Here is a 22500-nt window from a genome sequence, read left to right as displayed (position 1 = left end):
GGGGTATGTACGTACAGTCACTGTGGGGACGACGTCGTGGATGTAATCATTGATGAAGCCGGTGACTGATGTGGTGTACTCCTCAATGGCATCAGAAGAATTCCGGAACATATTCCAGTCTGTGCTAGCAATACAGTCCTGTAGCTTAGCATCTGCATCCTCTGACCACTTTCTTATTGAGTCAGTCACTGGTGCTTCCTGCTTTAGTTATTGCTTGTAAGCAGGAATCAGGAGGATAGAATTATGGTCAGATTTGCCAAAGGGAGGGCGGGGGTAGAGCTTTGTGCGCATCTCTGTGTGTAGAGTAAAGGTGGTCTAGAGTTTTTTTCCCCCCTCTGGTTGCACATTTAACTTGCTGATAGAAATGAGGTAAAACTGATTTAAGTCCCCTGCATTAAAGCCCCCGGCCACTAAGAGCTCCACCTCTGGATGAGCATGTTCCTGTTTGCTTATGGTCCTATACAGCTCGTTGAGTGTCGTATCAGTTTGTGGTGGTAAATAGACAGCTATGAAAAATATTGATGAAAACTCTCTTGGTCTACAGCTTATCATGTGATACTCTACCTCAGCCGATCAAAACCCTTCCTTAATATTAGATTTTGTGCACCAGCTGTTATTTACAAATAGACACAGACCTCCACCACTTGTTTTACCGGAGACAGCTGTTCTATCTTCCCGATGGACTAAAAACCCACCATCTGTGTGTTATCCATGTCGTCGTTCAGCCACGGCTCGGTGAAACATAAGATATTACAGTTTTTAATGTCCCGTTGGTAGAATAGTCTTGATCAGAGATCATCCATTTTGTTATCCAATGATTGTGCGTTGGCTAATAGGACTGATGTTAGTGGGGCTTTACTCACTCGCCTATGAATTCTCAGCCCGACCTCCGCCCCTTTATTCTCTGTCTTTTCTATACGCAAATAATGGGGATTTGGGCCCGTTCCCGAGAAAGCAGTATATCCTTCGCGTCGGACTTGTTAAAGAAAAACATCTTTGTCTAGTTCGTGGTGAGTAATCGCTGTTCTGATGTCCAGAAGTATTTTTGGTCATGAGAGACAGTAGTGGCAACATTGTGTACAAAATAAGTTAAAACATTTGTTACAAACAGCGCAAATAAAAAAATAGCACAGTCGGTTAGGAACACGTTAGGTTTAGGTTCAGAGGATTAGGAGATAGGGTTAGGTTTAGAGTTAGGGTTAGGATTAGGAGATAGGGTTAGGTTTAGAGTTAGGGTGAGAATTAGGGTTAGGATTAGGAGATAGGGTTAGGTTTAGAGTTAGGGTTAGGATTAGGAGATAGGATTAGGTTTAGAGTTAGGGTTAGGATTAGGGTTAGGATTAGGAGATAGGGTTAGGTTTAGAGTTAGGGTTAGGATTAGGAGATAGGGTTAGGTTTAGAGTTAGGGTGAGAATTAGGGTTAGGATTAGCAGATAGGGTTAGGTTTAGAGTTAGAGTTAGGATTAGGAGATAGGATTAGGTTTATAGTTAGGGTGAGAATTAGGGTTAGGATTAGGAGATAGGATTAGGTTTAGAGTTAGGGTGAGAATTAGGGTTAGGATTAGGAGATAGGATTAGGTTTAGAGTTAGGGTGAGAATTAGGGTTAGGATTAGGGTTAGGATTAGGAGATAGGATTAGGTTTAGATTCATGGTTAGCTGTAGGTGAAAATAGGATTTTGATGGGAATTAATTGTTTGATCCCCACAAGGATAGTTAAACACACGTGTTTGCATGTGTGTGTTTTGTGTGTGTTATGTGTGTGCCTGCATCTATCCAATCCACAAAGAGTCACTCACCCATTCAGCTCTGTGTTTGTGTGTTTTGGTCTGGCCGGCTGGCTGGCATTGCAACAACAGCAGCACAGATGGCTTTTATGCTCCCCTATGGCCACAAAGACCTATTTCTGCTGTATGCTCCCCTATGGCCACTAGGACCTAAAAATAGCCTCTCTCCCCTCTCTCTCTCTCTCTCTCTCTCTCTCTCTCTCTCTCTCTCTCTCTCTCTCTCTCTCTCTCTCTCTCTCTCTCTCTCTCTCTCTCTCTCCTTTTCTCTTTTCAATTCAATTAAAAGTGCTATATAGCAAGGGAAACATATGTTTACGTTGCCAATGCAAGTGAAATAGATAATAAACAAAACAGTAAACATTACACCAAATGTTTCTCTCCCTCTCTCCCCTACTTTCTCTCCCTCTCTCCCCTACTTCCTCTCCCTCTCTCCCCTAGATTCTCTCCCTCTCTCCCCTACGTTCTCTCCCTCTCTCCCCTACGTTCTCTCCCTCTCCCCTACTTTCTCTCCCTCTCTCCCCTACTTTCTCCCACTCTCTCCCCTACTTTCTCTCCCTCTCTCCCCTACGTTCTCTCCCTCTCCCCTACTTTCTCTCCCTCTCTCCCCTACTTTCTCCCCCTCTCTCCCCTACTTTCTCTCCCTCTCTCCCCTACGTTCTCTCCCTCTCCCCTACTTCCTCTCCCTCTCTCCCCTACGTTCTCTCCCTCGCCCCTACTTTCTCTCCCTCTCTCCCCTACTTTCTCCCCCTCTCTCCCCTACTTTCTCTCCCTCTCTCCCCTACGTTCTCTCCCTCTCCCCTACTTTCTCTCCCTCTCTCCCCTACGTCTCTCCCTCTCCCCTACTTTCTCTCCCTCTCTCCCCTACGTTCTCTCCCTCTCCCCTACTTTCTCTCCCTCTCTCCCCTACTTTCTCCCCCACTCTCCCCTACTTTCTCCCCCTCTCTCCCCTACTTTCTCTCTCTCTCTCTCTCTCTCTCTCAGTATTCATAGTCAGAGCCGTTTGTTGTGACAGCCCTGGTTTTTCAGCACTGTCACTGTCACTTTGCTGGAACAGCCTCACTTTCTTTGTGTGTGTAGGTGTGTGTGTCTTTGTGTGTAGGTGTGTGTGTCTTTGTGTGTAGGTGTGTGTGTCTTTGTGTGTAGGTGTGTGTGTAGGTGTGTGTGTCTTTGTGTGTGTAGGTGTGTGTGTCTTTGTGTGTAGGTGTGTGTGTGTCTTTGTGTGTAGGTGTGTGTGTCTTTGTGTGTAGGTGTGTGTGTCTTTGTGTGTGTAGGTGTGTGTGTCTTTGTGTGTAGGTGTGTGTGTCTTTGTGTGTAGGTGTGTGTAGGGGTACAGGGGTTCTATGTGAGTATATGTGTGTTTGTGTACATGCCTGCGTGCATATTTGTTACACTCTGTGTGTGTGTGTTTGTGTCCTGTTTTGACAGTCCCAGAGATTTATCAGCATACACATTGTGTTTAATGCTGTTTCGGGGGAGATGGGCCGTACAAACCCCCCCTTAGCTGTTGAATTAGAGTTCTATATATATATAAAATGACAGCTTTACCTTTAGCCCACTTCATCTCTCTACTCCCCCCCCCCCTTTCCTCGGTGATAGCGGATAGAGTTACAGAACTCCCATTATTCATCACTGTGGTAACCAGCAGACCATGATTCCTGTTCTGGTGGCAGACTAATATAATTGATCACTGTAATTTAATTTGGCTCTGTTGACTCTAACAGGGTTAAAGCTGGATGATTATCACAACATTCATCTGAGCCTCATAGTCAATAGGAGAGTTTTCCAAAAGCACTGATTAAATGTTATTAAAGCTAACTGTATTAGGGGCGCTTAGATGTGCTGTCTCTCTCTGTGTGACTCAGATGTGCTGTCTCTCTCTGTGTGACTCAGATGTGCTGTCTCTCTCTGTTAGACTCAGATGTGCTGTCTCTCTCTGTGTGACTCAGATGTGCTGTCTCTCTCTGTGTGACTCAGATGTGCTGTCTCTCTGTGTGACTCAGATGTGCTGTCTCTCTCTGTGTGACTCAGATGTGCTGTCTCTCTCTGTGTGACTCAGATGTGCTGTCTCTCTCTGTGTGACTCAGATGTGGTGTCTCTCTCTGTGTGACTCAGATGTGCTATCTCTCTCTGTGTGACTCAGATGTGCTGTCTCTCTCTGTGTGACTCAGATGTGCTATCTCTCTCTGTGTGACTCAGATGTGCTATCTCTCTCTGTGTGACTCAGATGTGCTATCTCTCTCTGTGTGACTCAGATGTGCTGTCTCTCTCTGTGTGACTCAGATGTGCTACCTCTCTCTGTGTGACTCAGATGTGCTACCTCTCTCTGTGTGACTCTTCAGAACTCTTCAGTCTAGACTTCTTTAGAGTCATTACCATCAGGAGACAAGAACTCTTCAGTCTAGACTTCTTTAGAGTCATTACCATCAGGAGACAAGAACTCTTCAGTCTAGACTTCTTTAGAGTCATTACCATCAGGAGACAAGAACTCTTCAGTCTAGACTTCTTTAAAGTCATTACCATCAGGAGACTAGAACTCTTCAGAACTCTTCAGTCTAGACTTATTTAGAGTCATTACCATCAGGAGACTAGGAACTCTTCAGTCTAGACTTCAACTCTCTCAACCAGTGATTATATTTTTAAAAAACAAGGTCTGTAAATCTGTTCTGCTCTGTCCTGCTGAGCTAATTGCTACTGAAGCACAGTGACAAAGTTACCCAGACTAATGTAATTAACTCTCTCTCTCTCTCTCTCTCTCTCTCTCTCTCTCTCTCTCTCTCTCTCTCTCTCTCTCTCTCTCTCTCTCTCTCTCTCTCTCTGCTGTGGTTTCAGGGCAAAATCGTGAAAACAAGAGAAGTTGGCTTCTTTCCAAGCAGTGCCGTGAAGCCGTGCCCATGTGTAAGCCAGGCACTAAGAAGTGCGTTAGCAGTGTTGTTCAAGCAGTAAACAGAGGCTTTGGGTGGCAAAGCAGGCAGAATAAGGGTTTGACACAGACACTGGGATGATTGTTAGAAACATGATTATGGATAAAGGAGATAATTCATGGTGCTTTAGCTGCAGTTTTTAAATTCAACAATTGAATTAGCAAGACAGTTTATATACGTCACTATGTCATTTCACATGACATACCACTAAAGAAGAAGACACATCCTCGGCTATCTATCACTAAATGCATGGGAAACATTCGCTAGTCAAACTACATATTGTCCATTTTGACTTGTTTGTATCACTGAACGTCTTGTTCCTTCAGAATCCACATAATGTCTCTGTTTTCAGTCAGACAATATGTCACTGACATGAGTAGATGTACTTTTATAATGACACAGAGCAGATGACCTCTCAGTGCTATCTGGATGCTTACACCACGGTAAAGATAACTAGTACATTATGCTACTTCATTAGGTTCATAGGAAATACCAAAACCACCTGTTGACGACAAAACCCAAATGTTATGTTAAACATATTCATGGTAGCCGGGACTAACGCCACAAAAGAGAGGGGGAAACAAATACTATTGACTTAGTTGGCCGTAGGGGAAAGTGAATGCTTTACTGACTGATGTATGCAACAGTGAGATTCAGGTTGGGTGGGATTGTGGGAATGAAAGAACAATGGCTCATGTGTTGCTCTCCTCTCTCTTTCTTTCTCTCTCTTTCTTTCTCTCTCTTTCTCTCTCTCTCCTCTCTCTTTCTTTCTCTCTCTTTCTTTCTCTCTCTTTCTCTCTCTCTCCTCTCTCTTTCTTTCTCTCTCTTTCTTTCTCTCTCTTTCTCTCTCTCTCTCCTCTTTCTCTCTCTCTCTCTCTATCTCTCTCTGCTCTCTCTCTCTGCTCTCTCTCTCTCTCTCTCTCTCTCTCTCTCTCTCTCTCTCTCTCTCTCTCTCTCTCTCTCTCTCTCTCGCTCCCCCTCGCTCTCTCCCCCTCTCTCTCTCTCTCTCTCTCTCTCTCTCTCTCTCTCTCTCTCTCTCTCTCTCTCTCTCTCTCTCTCTCTCTCTCTCTCTCTCTCTCTCTCTCTCTCTCTCTCTCTCTCTCTCTCTCTCTCTCTGCTCTCTCTCCCTCACTTTTCTCTCCTCTCTTTTCTCTCTCTCTCTCTCTCTCTCTCTCTCTCTCTCTCTCTCTCTCTCTCTCTCTCTCTCTCTCTCTCTCTCTCTCTCACTTTTCTCTCCTCTCTTTTCTGTCTCTCTCTCTTCTATTTACCCTCAGGTCCCTAAACCTGTCGACTACTCCACACAACCCTGGTATGTTCACATGCGAATGAATCTCACCAAACTTTCATGCAAAAACTTCCTTTCCCTTTCTTTGTCACAGTATGTTGGATCATTAGTGGTTTGTGTGTCGACCTTTCAGGTTAAATTGGTGGGTGTTATTTCATCTAGACTGTAGTTTAGTATACGACTCCTGATTCTGCTCTCTAGGTTGTAAAGTGCCTTCAGAACGTATTCATACCTATTGACCTATTCCACATTTTGTTGTGTTACAGACTGAATTCAAAATTGATTCAATATTTTCTTTTCTCTCCCATTTACAGACTTTACCCCATAATGACAAAGTGAAAACATATATATATATATATATATATATATATATATATATATATATATATATATATTTTTTTTTTAAATATTTTCTAATTTATTTCAAATGAAATACAGAAATGTCTAATTTACATAAGTATTCACACCCCTGAGTCAATACATTAGAATCACCTTTGGCAGCGATTACAGCTGTGAGTAAATCTGGGTAAGTCTCTAAGAGTGATTACAGCTGTGAGTAATTCTGGGTAAGTCTCTAAGAGTGATTACAGCTGTGAGTCTTTCTGGGTAAGTCTCTAAGAGTGATTACAGCTGTGAGTCTTTCTGGGTAAGTCTCTAAGAGTGATTACAGCTGTGAGTAATTCTGGGTAAATCTCTAAGAGTGATTACAGCTGTGAGTAATTCTGGGTAATTCTGGGTAATTCTGGGTGTTCTACTGAGACACCCATAACATGATGCAGTTACCACCATGCATGAAAATGTGTTGGATTTGCCCCAAACATAACACTTTGTATTCAGGAATGATTTAGCAGTATTACTTTACTGCCTTGTTGCAAACAGGATACATATTGTATAATATTTGTGTTATGTACAGGCTCTTTTCACTCTGTCATTTAGGTTAGTATTGTGGAGTAACTACAATGTTGTTGATCCATCCTCATGTCTCTCCTGTCACAGCCATTAAACTCTGTAACTGTTTTAAAGTCACCATTGGCCTCAAGGTGAAATCCCTGAGCAGTTTACCTTCATCTCCGGCAACTGAGTTAGGAAGGACGTCTGTATCTTTATGCTGTCTGGGTGTATTGATACAGCATCCACAGTGTAGTTAATAACTTCACCCTGCTCACAGGGATATTCAATGTCTGCTTTGCTATTTTTTTACCATCCACTAACAGTTGCCCTCCTTTGCGAGGCATTGGAAAAACCTTGGTCTTTGTGGTTGAATCGGTGTTAGAGATTCACTGCTCTACTGAGGGACTTTACAGGCAATAGTATGTGTGCGGTACAGAGAGGAGGTAGTTGTTCAAAAATCATGTTAAAAGAGTGAGTCCATGCAACTTATTGTGTGACTTGTTTTAAGCAGATGTTTAACTTATTTAGGCTTGCCATAACAAAGGGTTTGAATACATTTCAGCTTTTCATTTTCTTTAAATTAATTTGTAAACATTTCTAAACACATAATTCCACTTTGACATTATGGGGTATTGTGTGTAAGTCAGTGACACAAAATAGACATTTAATAATTTTTATATTCAGGTTGTAACACAACAAAATGTGGAAAAAGTCAAAGAGGGTCTGAATACTTCCTGAAGCCACTGTAACAGCATGTGTCTGTATGTGTCACTGTTATTTATTTTTATTTATTTATTTCACTTCCTATGTTATGTCTGTATATTCAGCATCTCTATCATATCCTGTCTGTGTTAAACTATCATATCCTGTCTGTGTTAAACTATCATATCCTGTCTGTGTTAAACTATCATATCCTGTCTGTGTTAAACTATCATATCCTGTCTGTGTTAAGCTATCATATCCTGTCTGTGTTAAACTATCATATCCTGTCTGTGTTAAACTATCATATCCTGTCTGTGTTAAACTATCATATCCTGTCTGTGTTAACCTATCATATCCTGTCTGTGTTAAACTATCATATCCTGTCTGTGTTAAGCTATTATATCCTGTCTGTGTTAAGCTATCATATCCTGTCTGTGTTAAGCTATCATATCCTGTCTGTGTTAAACTATCATATCCTGTCTGTGTTAAACTATCATATCCTGTCTGTGTTAAACTATCATATCCTGTCTGTGTTAAGCTATTATATCCTGTCTGTGTTAAGCTATTATATCCTGTCTGTGTTAAACTATCATATCCTGTCTGTGTTAAACTATCATATCCTGTCTGTGTTAAACTATCATATCCTGCCTGTGGCTGCTGTATACAGCATCTCTAAACTATCATATACTGCCTGTGGCTCCTGTATACAGCATCTCTAAACTATCATATCCTGCCCGTGGCTCCTGTATACAGCATCTCTAAACTATCATATCCTGCCTGTGGCTGCTGTATACAGCATCTCTAAACTATCATATCCTGCCTGTGGCTCCTGTATACAGCATCTCTAAACTATCATATCCTGCCTCTGGGTACTGTACTGTAGGTTTGCTGGGCCCATGGAGAGACTGCAGGCTGAGGCAGAGCTGATTAGCAGAGGCAACAGCACTTACCTGGTCCGCCACCGGAGCCGCGAGGTCACAGAGTACGCCATCAGCATCAAGTAAGTTAGTAGCATGGCAGTACTGTACATTACAGTACATTACAGTTGTCGTGTCTTTGGCTATGCCTGATTAAGTGTTATGACATGCTATTCTATAAAATCCTTTCTCCGTAATTAATATTACCTGATTGAGCTAATCATGTAAATGTAATTAACTAGAGAGTCGGGGCACCACAAAATAATATTTATAGAGCTGTTATCTTCCGAATAAACTCTTAAAGACCTAGTAATATTTTACATCAATAGCAGTCAATATTAATCAATATTAATCATCATTATTACAGTATTAGCACAGCATTAATCACAGGGGGAAAGAGGTATTTATGACTGTCATAAACCTACCTCCAGGCCAACGTCATGACACAGTACAGTACAGTTCATTACAGCACATTACAGTACATTACAGGACAGCACATTACAGTACATTACAGTACATTACAGGACAGCACATTACAGTACATTACAGTACATTACAGTACAGTACATTACAGTACATTACAGTACATTACAGTACAGTACATTACAGTACATTACAGTATAGCACAGTACAGTACAGTTCATTACAGTACATTACAGTACAGTACATTACAGTACATTACAGTATAGCACATTACAGTACAGTATATTACAGCACATTACAGTATAGTACATTACAGTATAGCACATTACAGTACATTACAGTACATTACAGTACATTACAGCACATTACATTATAGTACATTACAGTACATTACAGTACATTACAATATAGCACATTACAGTACATTACAGCACATTACAGTATAGTACATTACACTATCGCACATTACAGTACATTACAGTATAGCACATTACAGTACAGTACATTACAGTATAGCACAGTGCAGTACAGTTCATTACAGTACATTACAGTACAGTACATTACAGTACATTACAGCACATTACATTATAGTACATTACAGTACATTACAGTATAGCACATTACAGTATATTACAGCACATTACAGTATAGTACATTGCAGTATAGCACATTACAGTACATTACAGTACATTACAGTACATTACAGCACATTACATTATAGTACATTACAGTACATTACAGTATAGCACATTACAGTACATTACAGCACATTACATTATAGTACATTACAGTACATTACAGTACATTACAGTATAGCACATTACAGTACATTACAGCACATTACAGTATAGTACATTACACTATCGCACATTACAGTACATTACAGTATAGCAAATTACAGCACATTACAGTATAGCACATTACAGTACAGTGCAGTTCATTACAGTACAGTACAGCACATTACAGTACAGTGCAGTTCATTACAGTACATTACAGCACATTACAGTACAGTGCAGTACATTTCATTACATTACATTACAGTACAGTACATTACAGTACAGCACATTACAACACAGTACAGTACATTGCAGTATAGCACATTACAGTACACTACATTACAGCACATTACAGTATAGCACATTACAGTACATTACATTACAGTACAGCACATTACAACACAGTACATGACAGTGCAGGACATTACAGTACATTACAGCACATTACAGTACATTACAGTACATTACAGCACAGTACAGTACATTACAGTACAGAACATTACAGCACATTACAGTACAGTATAGTACAGAACAGCACATTACAGTACAGTACAGTATAGTATAGTACAGTATAGAACAGTACATTACAGTACATTACAGTACAGTATAGTACAGAACAGCACAGCACTTTACAGTACAGTATAGTACAGAACAGCACAGCACATTACAGTAAAGTATAGTACAGAACAGCACAGCACAGCACATTACAGTACATTACAGTACAGTACAGTATAGTACAGTACATTACAGTACAGTATAGTATAGTACAGTACAGTACATTACAATACAATATAGTACAGTACAGCACATTACAGTATAGTACAGTACATTACAGTACAGTACATTACAGTACATTACAGTACATTACAGTATAGTACATTACAGTACAGTATACTACAGTACATTACAGTATAGTATAGTACAGTACAGTACAGTACATTACAGTACAGCACATTACAGTACATTACAGTATAGTACAGTACATTACAGTACATTACAGTATAGTATAGTATAGTATAGTACAGTACAGTATAGTACAGTACATTACAGTACATTACAGTACAGTACAGTATATGACAGTACAGTACATTACAGTATAGTACAGTAAAGTACATTACATTACAGTACAGTATAGTACAGTACAGCACATTACAGTACAGTACATTACAGTACATTACAGTATAGTACAGTACATTACAGTACAGTACAGTACAGTACAGTACAGTACAGTATATGACAGTACAGTACATTACAGTATAGTACAGTAAAGTACATTACAGTACAGTACAGTACAGTACAGTACATTACAGTACAGTACAGTACAGCCACACTGCTAATAGCCATTAGTCGTTAGTCATAGAGGAGAAAAGGCAAGACTCCTCCTCCATTGTCAGTGGAGGTGATATGTGTAGTTCAGTCCTACCGTTGATTTTCTGCACAGACTGTACTGTATGTTGCTCTACTCTGCATAAGAGCATGGACTGAAGGAAAACGTTGGAAAATACATGCATTGTATTGTGCGTTGAAAAGTAACTTGAGGCGAGACGTGCAGGAGTAATGATTCTTCATAAGTGACTCCCACAGTACAGTGGGAATATGTCTAAGCGCGGTGAAGCACTCTGCTACAAACACATTAAAAGCCCGTGGCGACGTAGACTGGAAAAGAACCCTCGCGTGTTATCATCGTATCATTTCAGTCACCCGCGGCTGTTGGTATGCTGCAGATAGACAGATGACAGCACTGAATGTTCAGACAGGCTGGAACAGGCCAATGATATGCAGCGTTTGTGTTTCTGTGCCAAGGTGGGCTGAGACACTCCTTCCCTGCAGGGAGCTGGTAAAACTTAGAGAGAGAGAGAGAGAGAGAGAGAGAGAGAGAGAGAGAGAGAGAGAGAGAGAGAGAGAGAGAGAGAGAGAGAGAGAGAGAGAGAGAGAGAGAGAGAGAGAGAGAGAGAGATTTGAAATGTCTAACTTCTTTTAAAACTTTTGTGAGTGTAATGTTTACTAATGTTTCACTTGTTTATTTCCCTTTTGTTTATTATCTATTTCACTTGCTTTGACAAAGTAAACATGTGTTTCCCATGCCAGCAAAGCCCTTTGAATATCATTTAATTAAGAGAGAGAGAGAGAGAGAGAGAGAGAGAGAGAGAGAGAGAGAGAGAGAGAGAGAGAGAGAGAGAGAGAGAGAGAGAGAGATTTGAAATGTCTAACTTCTTTTAAAACTTTTGTGAGTGTAATGTTTACTAATGTTTCACTTGTTTATTTCCCTTTTGTTTATTATCTATTTCACTTGCTTTGACAAAGTAAACATGTGTTTCCCATGCCAGCAAAGCCCTTTGAATATCATTTAATTAAGAGAGAGAGAGAGAGAGGGAGAGAGAGAGAGAGGGCTGCTCTGAGAGGCTTCTGGAAATGCTTATTTTTTTTAAACCCCCTTCAACCAAATAATTCATCTCCTCCTTTTTTCTCTCTAATGAAAGCTTTTTCAATGTCTTCAAGTTCCACCGGAGCTGAAGTCTTAATTGCTTGTGTGCAATGCATGCTGCTGCAGCACCGGTGAATAGACCCAGAGAGACCGTTATACAGCCTGCTCAAGGTTATTAAATCCTCACAACGAGAGAGAGAGAGAGAGAGAGAGAGAAAGAGAAAAAAAGAAACTCCGCACACTTATGTGGAAACTACATGAAGTGTTTGAATTAGACAATGACCTATCCCTGGCCCCCTCTGTATAACTCTACTGTTCTATCCCTGGCCCCCTCTGTATAACTCTACTGTTCTATCCCTGGCCCCCTCTGTATAACTGCTGTTCTACTGAGAACCCATCCCTGGCCCCCTCTGTATAACTCTGCTGTTCTATCCCTGGCCCCCTCTGTATAACTCTGCTGTTCTACTGAGGCCCATCCCTGGCCCCCTCTGTATAACTCTGCTGTTCTGTCCCTGGCCCCCTCTGTATAACTCTGCTGTTCTATCCCTGGCCCCTCTGTATAACTCTGCTGTTCTATCCCTGGCCCCCTCTGTATAACTCTGCTGTTCTATCCCTGGCCCCCTCTGTATAACTCTGCTGTTCTATCCCTGGCCCCCTCTGTATAACTCTGCTGTTCTATCCCTGGCCCCTCTGTATAACTCTGCTGTTCTATCCCTGGCCCCCTCTGTATAACTCTGCTGTTCTATCCCTGGCCCCCTCTGTATAACTCTACTGTTCTACTGAGGCCCTATCCCTGGCCCCCTCTGTATAACTCTGCTTTTCTATCCCTGGCCCCCTCTGTATAACTCTACTGTTCTACTGAGGCCCTATCCCTGGCCCCCTCTGTATAACTCTGCTGTTCTATCCCTGGCCCCCTCTGTATAACTCTGCTGTTCTATCCCTGGCCCCCTCTGTATAACTCTACTGTTCTACTGAGGCCCTATCCCTGGCCCCCTCTGTATAACTCTGCTGTTCTACTGAGGCCCTATCCCTGGCCCCCTCTGTATAACTCTGCTGTTCTATCCCTGGCCCCCTCTGTATAACTCTACTGTTCTACTGAGGCCCTATCCCTGGCCCCCTCTGTATAACTCTGCTGTTCTACTGAGGCCCTATTCCTGGCCCCCTCTGTATAACTCTGCTGTTCTACTGAGGCCCTATCCCTGGCCCCCTCTGTATAACTCTGCTGTTCTATCCCTGGCCCCCTCTGTATAACTCTGCTGTTCTATCCCTGGCCCCCTCTGTATAACTCTGCTGTTCTATCCCTGGCCCCCTCTGTATAACTCTGCTGTTCTATCCCTGGCCCCCTCTGTATAACTCTGCTGTTCTATCCCTGGCCCCCTCTGTATAACTCTACTGTTCTATCCCTGGCCCCCTCTGTATAACTCTGCTGTTCTATCCCTGGCCCCCTCTGTATAACTCTACTGTTCTATCCCTGGCCCCCTCTGTATAACTCTACTGTTCTATCCCTGGCCCCCTCTGTATAACTCTGCTGTTCTATCCCTGGCCCCCTCTGTATAACTCTGCTGTTCTATCCCTGGCCCCCTCTGTATAACTCTGCTGTTCTATCCCTGGCCCCCTCTGTATAACTCTGCTGTTCTATCCCTGGCCCCCTCTGTATAACTCTGCTGTTCTATCCCTGGCCCCCTCTGTATAACTCTGCTGTTCTATCCCTGGCCCCCTCTGTATAACTCTACTGTTCTATCCCTGGCCCCCTCTGTATAACTCTGCTGTTCTATCCCTGGCCCCCTCTGTATAACTCTACTGTTCTATCCCTGGCCCCCTCTGTATAACTCTGCTGTTCTACTGAGGCCCTGCCACCTTCCTTTACAAGCTACACTGTCCTACTGAGGCCCTGCCACCTCCCTTCTACAAGCTACACTGTTCTACTGAGGCCCTGCCATCTTCCTTTACAAGCTACACTGTTCTACTGAGGCCCTGCCACCTTCCTTTACAAGCTACACTGTCCTACTGAGGCCCTGCCACCTTCCTTTACAAGCTACACTGTTCTACTGAGGCCCTGCCACCTTCCTTTACAAGCTACACTGTCCTACTGAGGCCCTGCCACCTTCCTTTACAAGCTACACTGTTCTACTGAGGCCCTGCCACCTTCCTTTACAAGCTACACTGTTCTACTGAGGCCCTGCCATCTTCATTCTACAAGCTACACTGTTCTACTGAGGCCCTGCCACCTTCCTTTACAAGCTACACTATTCTACTGAGGCCCTGCCACCTTCCTTCCACAAGATACAACCACTAGAGTCGAGCCAAGAGGACCCAGCCAGTCAGTCAAAATGTCAGTGTACAATTGACCTGTCACTGGGGTTTGTTTTAGTGTGTAGAATATGGATTAGGCCACATTATTAGGGGTATTACGGCTCTGAGAGGGAGATAAGAGAATAATGATGGAGAATTATAGAGATCAAGAGAGGACAGGGCTCGGTGTCTCTATACCCTCCATTATCCCCTTCCCCTGCCCCAATTGGTCCTACTCAGGCCCCCCTAAATGGAGGGTGACTGTCCCTTTGTCAGTCTCCACCTCCCGCCTGGCTCCTGAAATACCAAGGGGTAGCGAGGAATGGTGCCCCGGTCTATCAACATCGATCTCAATGATCACCAGAAAATGACACTCATCACTTATTAATGGGTTACAGGTACAGCAACGACGTGAAGCACATCAAGATCCTGAACAGGGACGGCTGCTTTCACATCGCAGAGAACAACAAGTTCGGGAGTGTATTAGTGAGTCTGTTTCCTTTTACAACACCCGCATTGTATTTCATACAGAAATAACTCACTCGTAGCATTTCTCGAATAATGTGTCAAAACATGAATCTTATTTTAGCTGCTTGCTGTGTGAAAATGGCTGCAATTAGAGTTGGTTTACCGGTGTGGTTTACCTCACTGCCTGTAGGCCTTGTAGAGAGTTATAGCCTTGTAGAGAGTTATAGCCTTGTAGGGAGTTATAGCCTTGTAGAGAGTTATAGCCTTGTAGAGAGTTATAGCCTTGTAGGGAGTTATAGCCTTGTAGGGAGTTATAGCCTTGTAGAGAGTTATAGCCTTGTAGAGAGTTATAGCCTTGTAGAGAGTTATAGCCTTGTAGAGAGTTATAGCCTTGTAGAGAGTTATAGCCTTGTAGGGAGTTATAGCCTTGTAGGGAGTTATAGCCTTGTAGAGAGTTATAGCCTTGTAGAGAGTTATAGCCTTGTAGAGAGTTATAGCCTTGTAGGGAGTTATAGCCTTGTAGAGAGTTATAGCCTTGTAGAGAGTTATAGCCTTGTAGAGAGTTATAGCCTTGTAGGGAGTTATAGCCTTGTAGAGAGTTATAGCCTTGTAGAGAGTTATAGCCTTGTAGAGAGTTATAGCCTTGTAGAGAGTTATAGCCTTGTAGGGAGTTATAGCCTTGTAGAGAGTTATAGCCTTGTAGAGAGTTATAGCCTTGTAGGGAGTTAAGCCTTGTAGAGCGTTATAGCCTTGTAGAGAGTTATAGACAGGGATTGGTCCAGGGTGGATTGGATGTGTTCTCTCCCTTCTATTCACTCAATATTATGTTGGCTTTGGCTATGCTTTACAAAGGACATTTTTACTGTTAGTCCTCTTCTGTAGTCCTCTTCTGTAGTCCTCTTCCGTAGTCCTCTTCTGTAGTCCTCTTCTGTAGTCCTCTTCCGTAGTCCTCTTCTGCAGTCCTCTTCCGTAGTCCTCTTCTGTAGTCCTCTTCTGTAGTCCTCTTCCGTAGTCCTCTTCTGTAGTCTTCTTCTGCAGTCCTCTTCTGTAGTCTTCTTCTGTACTCCTCTTCTGTATACCTCTTCTGTAGTCTTCTTCCGTAGTCCTCTTCTGTAGTCCTCTTCTGTAGTCCTCTTCTGTAGTCCTATTCTTTACACATAGCCTACTTTTATTGTTGCCAAACTTTTCATAAAATGTAAAACTACCTGACACAATTTGTAACTGGACAGAGGGAGTGTTTAAACATATTTAGATTTATTTTTCACACATCATTTTCATAGAAGTTGTGTTGTTAAGTGTTTTTAAGGCTATTTTGCTAACTGTGAGAGTGTTTGCCTGGGTGTGTGGGCATGCAGGAACTGATTGAGTACTATCAACATTACTCCCTGAGGGAAGGCTTCCGGAGCCTGGACACCACACTGCAGTTCCCCTACAGAGAGCAGGAGAGCCCCGCTGCTATGCTCTGCACCAATAAACCTGGAGGAAAGAGTGAGTACACACTACTGTTACTATGCACACACACTACACTACTCTACACTACAATACACTACACTACTCGACACTACACTACACTACACTACACTACTATACACTACACAACTCTACACTACACTACACCACACTACTCTACTCTACACTACACTACTCTACTCTACTCTACACTACACTACACTACACTACACTACACTACACTACACTACACTACACTACTCTACATTACTCTACACTACACTACACTACACTACTCTACACTACACTACACCACACTACACTACTCTACAATACACCACACTACACTACTCTACACTACACCACACTACTCTACTCTACTCTACTCTACACTACACTACACTACACCACACTACACTACACTACACTACTATACACTACACAACTCTACACTACACTACACTACACCACACTACTCTACTCTACACTACACTACTCTACTCTACACTACACTACACTACACTACACTACACTACACTACTCTACATTACACTACACTACTCTACACTACACCACACTACACTACTCTACACTACACCACACTACTCTACTCTACACTACACTACACCACACTACACTACTCTACACTACACTACACTACACTACACTACTCCACACTACACTACACTACACTACACTACACTACACTACACTACACTACACTACACTACACTACACTACTCTACACTACACTACTCTACACTACACTACTCTACTCTACATGGCACTACACTACTCTACACTACACTACACTACTCTACTCTACAATACACCACACTACACTACACTACTCTACACAATACTACACTACTCTACTCTACACAACACTACACTACACTACTCTACTCTACACAACACCACTCTACAACACTACTCTACTCTACACTACACTACACTACACTACACTACACTACACTACTCTACTCTACTCTACACAACACTACACTACACTACTCTACTCTACACAACACTACTCTACTCTACACTACACTACACTACTCTACTCTACACAACACTACACTACACTACTCTACTCTACACTACACTACTCTACTCTACACTACACTACACTACACTACTCTGCTCTACACTATACTAAACTACACTACACTACACTACACTACACTACTCTACTCTACTCTACTCTACACTACACTACACTACACAAAGCAACACTACTCTACATGCACAACACACACACACACACACACACACACACACACACACACACACACACACACACACACACACACACACACACACACACACACACACACACACACACACACACACACACACACACACACAGTTGAAGTCGGAAGTTTACATACACATAGCATGAGACAGTGACAATTTGAATGACAATACTGCTGGAATGTCTAGTCAAGAGATGACAGGTCTAGATGACAGGTCGAGATGGTCTAGATGACAGGTCTAGATGGTCTATATGACAGGTCTAGATGGTCTAGATGACAGGTCTAGATGGTCTAGATGACAGGTCTAGATGGTCTAGATGACAGGTCTAGATGACAGGTCTAGATGGTCTAGATGACAGGTCTAGATGGTCTAGATGACAGGTCTAGATGACAGGTCTAGATGGTCTAGATGACAGGTCTAGATGGTCTAGATGACATGTCTACATGTCTAGATGACAGGTCTAGATGGTCTAGATGACAGGTCTACATGGTCTAGATGACAGGTCTAGATGGTCTTGATGACAGGTCTACATGGTCTAGATGACAGGTCAGCATGGTCTAGATTACAGGTCTAGATGGTCTAGATGACAGGTCTACATGGTCTAGATGACAGGTCTAGATGACAGGTCTAGAGGATCTAAATGACAGGTCTAGATGGTCTAGATGACAGGTCTACATGGTCTAGATGACAGGTCAACATGGTCTAGATGACAGGTCTAGATGGTCTATATGACAGATATACATGGTCTAGATGACATGTCTAGATGGTCTAGATGACAGGTCTACATGGTCTAAATGACAGGTCTAGATGACAGGTCTAGATGACAGGTCTACATGGTCTAGATGACAGGTCTACATGGTCTAGATGACAGGTCTAGATGACAGGTCTACATGGTCTAGATGACAGGTCTAGATGCCAGGTCTACATGGTCTAGATGACAGGTCTACATGGTCTAGATGACAGGTCTACATGGTCTAGATGACAGGTCTACATGGTCTAGATGACAGGTCTAGATGGTCTATATGACAGATCTACATGGTCTAGATGACATGTCTAGATGGTCTAGATGACAGGTCTACATGGTCTAGGTGACAGGTCTAGATGACAGGTCTACATGGTCTAGATGACAGGTCTACATGGTCTAGATGACAGGTCTACGTGACAGGTGAATACTGAATACTATATAGTCCTGTGTTGCTGTTACACCATGAATAAAAGATAACAGAGACAGAGAAGAGGCATGTTGGATCCTGGATCCCAGTGGTGAGCAAGGGGTTAAACGCCGTGCCAATGCCGGCAGTACACCTGGTGCCTCAACCAGTGCGGAGATTAGATTTCACTGTAGCACCAGATGTCAACGTGTGAAAAGCACAAGAAAATCTCCCATGGTTTGTTGAAGGTTGTTTTGCAAGTGGGGAGATAAACACAGAAAGGAAAGGCTGATGGATACAGTCAGTCAGAAGCTCCTGCCAGTCTCACTCTGATAAATACAGTCAGTCAGACTCTGCTGCCAGTCTCACTCTGATAAATACAGTCAGTCAGACGCTGCTGCCAGTCTCACTCTGATAAATACAGTCAGTCAGTCATTTCAGTGGCTGAAATGGTAATGCATGGCTGAAATGCTAATGCACGGCTGAAATGCTAATGCACGGCTGAAATGCTAATGCACGGCAGAAATGCTAATGCACGGCTGAAATGCTAATGCACGGCTGAAATGCTAATGCACGGCAGAAATGCTAATGCACGGCTGAAATGCTAATGCACGGCTGAAATGCTAATGCACGGCTGACAAGCTAATGCACGGCTGACAATGCTAATGCACGGCAGAAATGCTAATGCACGGCTGAAATGCTAATGCACGGCTGAAATGCTAATGCACGGCTGAAATGCTAATGCACGGCTGACAAGCTAATGCACGGCTGACAAGCTAATGCACGGCTGACAAGCTAATGCATGGCTGAAATGATAATGCTTGGCTGAAATGCTAATGCACGGCTGAAATGCTAATGCGTGGTTATCTTCCATTTTGGACCTGACTCTATGCATATCTACATATCTGAGAAGAATCCCTCCTGGCTCCTACTTTCACAACATAGTCAACCCTCTAGAGCAGGGATGTCGAAAGCATTCGGACAACAATGTATTATATTTCCTTGCCGTCAAAATGTTCACACAATAAACAGGCTGATGCTCCCTGACTGCAGTGATTATTAGTGAGCTGGACAGTCAATAAACTATATGAATGTAGGTCCATTATCATTCATACACCGTTTTGATTTGGTTTTAGCAATTTTAAAGTATATTGAGTTACCTGCCTGATATGTGTCTAGTGGTAGTTAGCTCCTCGGAGAAAACAGTATGGGGTTGTCTGGAAACATACATCCGACAGAGTAGAGAGATATTAAAATGCTCATCAGATTTCTCCTCTGATCTTCCTCCCCTTGATACCACAGGTTGACAGGGTTCGTATGAATCCAGGTTCTCCTCATTAGTAACTAGCCAGGGTTATGTATATATATATATATATATATATATAAACTAAACTGGGTGGTTGGAGCCCTGAATGCTGATTGGCTGAAAGCCGTGATCTATTTTTTAAATGTTTTATTTCACCTTTATTCAACCAGGTCGGCTAGTTGAGAACACCTTTATTCAACCAGGTCGGCTAGTTGAGAACACCTTTATTCAAACAGGTCGGCTAGTTGAGAACACCTTTATTCAACCAGGTCGGCTAGTTGAGAACACCTTTATTCAACAAGGTCGGCTAGTTGAGAACACCTTTATTCAACCAGGTCGGCTAGTTGAGAACACCTTTATTCAACCAGGTCGGCTAGTTGAGAACACCTTTATTCAACCAGGTAGGCTAGTTGAGAACACCTTTATTCAACCAGGTAGGCTAGTTGAGAACACCTTTATTCAACAAGGTCGGCTAGTTGAGAACACCTTTATTCAACCAGGTCGGCTAGTTGAGAACACCTTTATTCAACCAGGTCGGCTAGTTGAGAACACCTTTATTCAACCAGGTAGTCTAGTTGAGAACACCTTTATTCAACCAGGTAGGCTAGTTGAGAACACCTTTATTCAACCAGGTCGGCTAGTTGAGAACAAGTTCTCATTTACAACTGCGACATGGCCAAGATAAAGCAAAACAGTGCAACACAAACAACAACACAGAGTTATACATGAAATAAACAAACATACAGTCAATAATACAATAGAAAAAGTCTATATACAGTGTCTGCAAATGAGGTAGGATTAGGGAGGTAAGGCAATAAATAGGCCATAGTGGAGAAATAATTACAATATAGCAATTAAACACTGGAGTGATAGATATGCAGAAGATGTGTGTGCAAGTAGAGATACTGCAAAGGAGCAAAATAAATCAGATAAATAACAGTATGGGGATGAGGTAGTTGGATGGGCTATTTACAGATGGGCTATGTACATGTGCAGTGATCTGTGAACTGCTCTGACAACCGGTGCTTAAAGCTAGTGAGGGGAGATATGAATCTCCAGCTTCAATGATTTGTGCAGTTCGTTACAGTCATTGGCAGCAGAGAACTGGAAGGAAAGGCGGCAGAAGGAGGAATTGGCTTTGGGGGTGACCAGTGAAATATACCTGCTGGAGCGCGTGCTTCGGGTGGGTGCTTCTATGTTTTTTTAATTCTCTATTTGTTAGGTCAGGGTGTGACTTGGGTGGGCAAATCTATGTTTCTATTTCTTTGTTGGTTCCCAATCAGACGCAGCTGTTTATTGTTGTCTCTGATTGGGGATCATACTTAGGCAGCCCCTTTTCCCACCTTAGATTGTGGGATCTTGTTTGTGTCACTTTCTGCACTGCATGTAGCTTTACGCTAGTTTTTGTATTTTGTTGTTTTTTCGGTGTCATTTAAAATTATTAAATAAAAATGTGCGCCTACCACGCAACACCTTGGTCCAATCCATCTTTAAACGATTGTGACTTTACCTAGCAAAGACTTATAGATGACCTGGAGCTTGGTTTTGGCGACGAGTATGAAGCAAGGGCCAGCCAATGAGAGCGTACAGGTCACAGTGTTGGGTAGTATATGGGACTTTGGTAACAAACTGGATGGACTGCATCCAATTTTCTGAGTAGAGTGTTGGAGGCTATTTTTATAAATGACATCGCAGAAGTCAAGGATTGGTAGGATAGTCAGTTTTACGAGGTTATGTTTGGCAGCATGAGTGAAAGATGCTTTGTTGCAAATAGGAAGCTAATTCTAGATTTCATTTTGGATTGGAGATGCTTAATGTGAGTATGGAAGGAGAGATTACAGTCTATCCAGACACCTAGGTATTTGTAGTTGTCCACATATTCTAAGTCAGAACCGTCCAGAGTAGTGATGTTGGACAGGCGGGAAGGTGCGGGTAGCGATCGGTTGAGGAGAATGCATTTAGTTGTACTTGCATTTAAGAGCAGTTGGAGGCCACAGAAGGAGAGTTGTATGGCATTGAAGCTCGTCTGGAGGGTTGTTAACACAGTGTCCAAAGAAGGGCCAGAAGTATACAGAATGGTGTCGTCTGCATAGAGGTGGATCAGAGAATCACCAGCAGCAAGAGTGACATCATTGATGTATACAGAGAAGAGGGTCGGCCCGAGAAAGGAACCCTGTGGCACCCCCATAGAGACTGCCAGAGGTCCGGACATCAGGCCCTCCGATTTGACACACTGAACTCTGTCTGAGAAGTAGTTGGTGAACCAGGCAAGGCAATCATTTGAGGAACCAAGGCTGTTGAGTCTGCCAATAAGAATGTGGTGATTGACAGAGTCAAAAGCCTTGGCCAGGTCGATGAATACAGCTGTACAGTAATGTCTTTTATCGATGGCAGTTATGATATCGTTTAGAACCTTGAGCGTGGCTGAGGTGCACCCATGACCAGCTCTGAA

At 42.6% G+C, this 22500-nt stretch overlaps 1 protein-coding gene across 3 annotated transcripts in view; it reads left to right on the top strand.

Moving 5' to 3' along the window:
- The window catches only part of LOC124039463 (guanine nucleotide exchange factor VAV3-like), a 211840-nt gene that overhangs the window by 175552 nt on the left and 13788 nt on the right, over window positions 1–22500 (top strand). For all 3 annotated transcript variants that reach the window (XM_046355457.1, XM_046355456.1, XM_046355458.1), the window contains exons 21-25: window positions 4615–4680; window positions 5981–6015; window positions 8468–8584; window positions 14816–14903; window positions 16241–16373. In XM_046355457.1, the coding sequence (XP_046211413.1) occupies window positions 4615–4680; window positions 5981–6015; window positions 8468–8584; window positions 14816–14903; window positions 16241–16373 (439 nt within the window). The remainder of the gene's footprint in view (window positions 1–4614; window positions 4681–5980; window positions 6016–8467; window positions 8585–14815; window positions 14904–16240; window positions 16374–22500) is intronic.

Source organism: Oncorhynchus gorbuscha, linkage group LG07 (assembly GCF_021184085.1).
Source record: "Oncorhynchus gorbuscha isolate QuinsamMale2020 ecotype Even-year linkage group LG07, OgorEven_v1.0, whole genome shotgun sequence".
NCBI lineage: Eukaryota > Metazoa > Chordata > Actinopteri > Salmoniformes > Salmonidae > Oncorhynchus > Oncorhynchus gorbuscha.
Note: the sequence above shows the minus strand (reverse complement) of the source record. Positions and strands in the feature narration are given on the sequence as shown.